General features: G+C 45.1%; 1 protein-coding gene across 1 annotated transcript; it reads left to right on the top strand.

The window, feature by feature from the left end:
* Positions 1–62: 62 nt before the first annotated feature.
* LOC111657011 (mitochondrial protein C2orf69 homolog) lies at positions 63–1185 on the top strand (the record flags this gene model as incomplete). Its single annotated transcript, XM_023408970.2, has 2 exons — positions 63–566; positions 1135–1185. Coding segments are annotated over exons 1-2 (275 nt in total), but the record flags the coding sequence as incomplete, so codon positions are not given.
* Between the last annotated feature and the right edge of the window lie 6 nt (positions 1186–1191).

Raw genomic sequence — 1191 nt, 5'->3', positions numbered from 1 at the left:
TTGAAATTAAATGTATGTAAATGTATCAAAAATTTAAGATTTTCTGTCTTGTCTTGTTGGTGCTGGAGCTAGGGGCATTTAATGAGCTATACAAATGTGTCACTGTATATTTCTTTCCTGTGCAGCCACATGGCTCACTGATATGACCATTACATGCCATAAGACATTTACAGGGCAATTGTGACTTCATTTGCTGGTTTTTATAGCTTTTACACAACATGTGACATCTTATAGGTGTCACAAAAGGTAATCAGCAGAGTAAGTAACTTTTTTGTTTTACTGCTTCATAAAAAACAACTCAGTACACTCTGTGTACTGTTTGTGCAGAACTTCCAGGAGGAGATGGCTCTGCAGCCCGAGGGAGCCCAGTGGCTCTCCTGGAGTCTGGAGCAGGTGGCCTTCACCCTGGGCCGACGTTTCCCCGACCGATACGTTTGGGTGATCAGAGCCTCGCGCATGTATCTCCACAAGTTCAGCTGCTACCACAACTTTGTGGAGAGCAACATGTTCGGGGCGCCAGAGCACTCGCCGTACTTACCCGACACTGGAGCGTTCCGCCATCTCAGGTTTTTGGCTTCTTTGCATTTGCATTCGATGCCAGCTTTTGGTACTCTACAGTTTTTTTACACTGTTATGGACAGATGTCAGATACCCCTAACTACTGCATGAATTGCTTGTGCATGAGTTTTAAATGATTCAGTTTTGTGTTAAGTCTGTGCCAAGTTCTCAAAAATGTGAGCTTACACAGGAAAGCTGCACTGACAGAGAGAAAGTGAAAACAAATCAGTCAAAGGTGAGGCCTGAGAAATTTTGAAGGGTCCACTGGGGTTTGTGTGATGTAAATTCTGTCTACAGAGGCTGTATATGAAGCTCTGTGTGGACGTTTGTGTACCCCCCCAATTTGTTGGGTCTCCACATCTTCTACTACAGGGTGAATTTTACTGTGCATGCGCTCTTCTAAGCAGACTAGAAAGAAGTATAATAAGAGCAGCTACATGTCTGTGGTGACTGCAGCAGGGAGTAACTGTGACAGTGTCAACACATCCTCACCAGCTTTACAACGGAAGGATTTAGTGCAGGTTGTTTGTGTCGTAGCAGGTGTGTTGTGAGTCTGAACAGTATTTGTGTTTGTAGGTCCCTGCTGAGCCACGGCATGGAGCGAGCCAACCTACCAAACCCCCTCCAGCCACA

Source organism: Seriola lalandi, unplaced genomic scaffold, assembly GCF_002814215.2.
Source record: "Seriola lalandi dorsalis isolate HSWRI2012SDOR001 ecotype SW California unplaced genomic scaffold, Sedor1 jcf7180001977106, whole genome shotgun sequence".
Lineage (NCBI taxonomy): Eukaryota > Metazoa > Chordata > Actinopteri > Carangiformes > Carangidae > Seriola > Seriola lalandi.
This window is presented reverse-complemented; position numbering and strand designations above follow the sequence as displayed.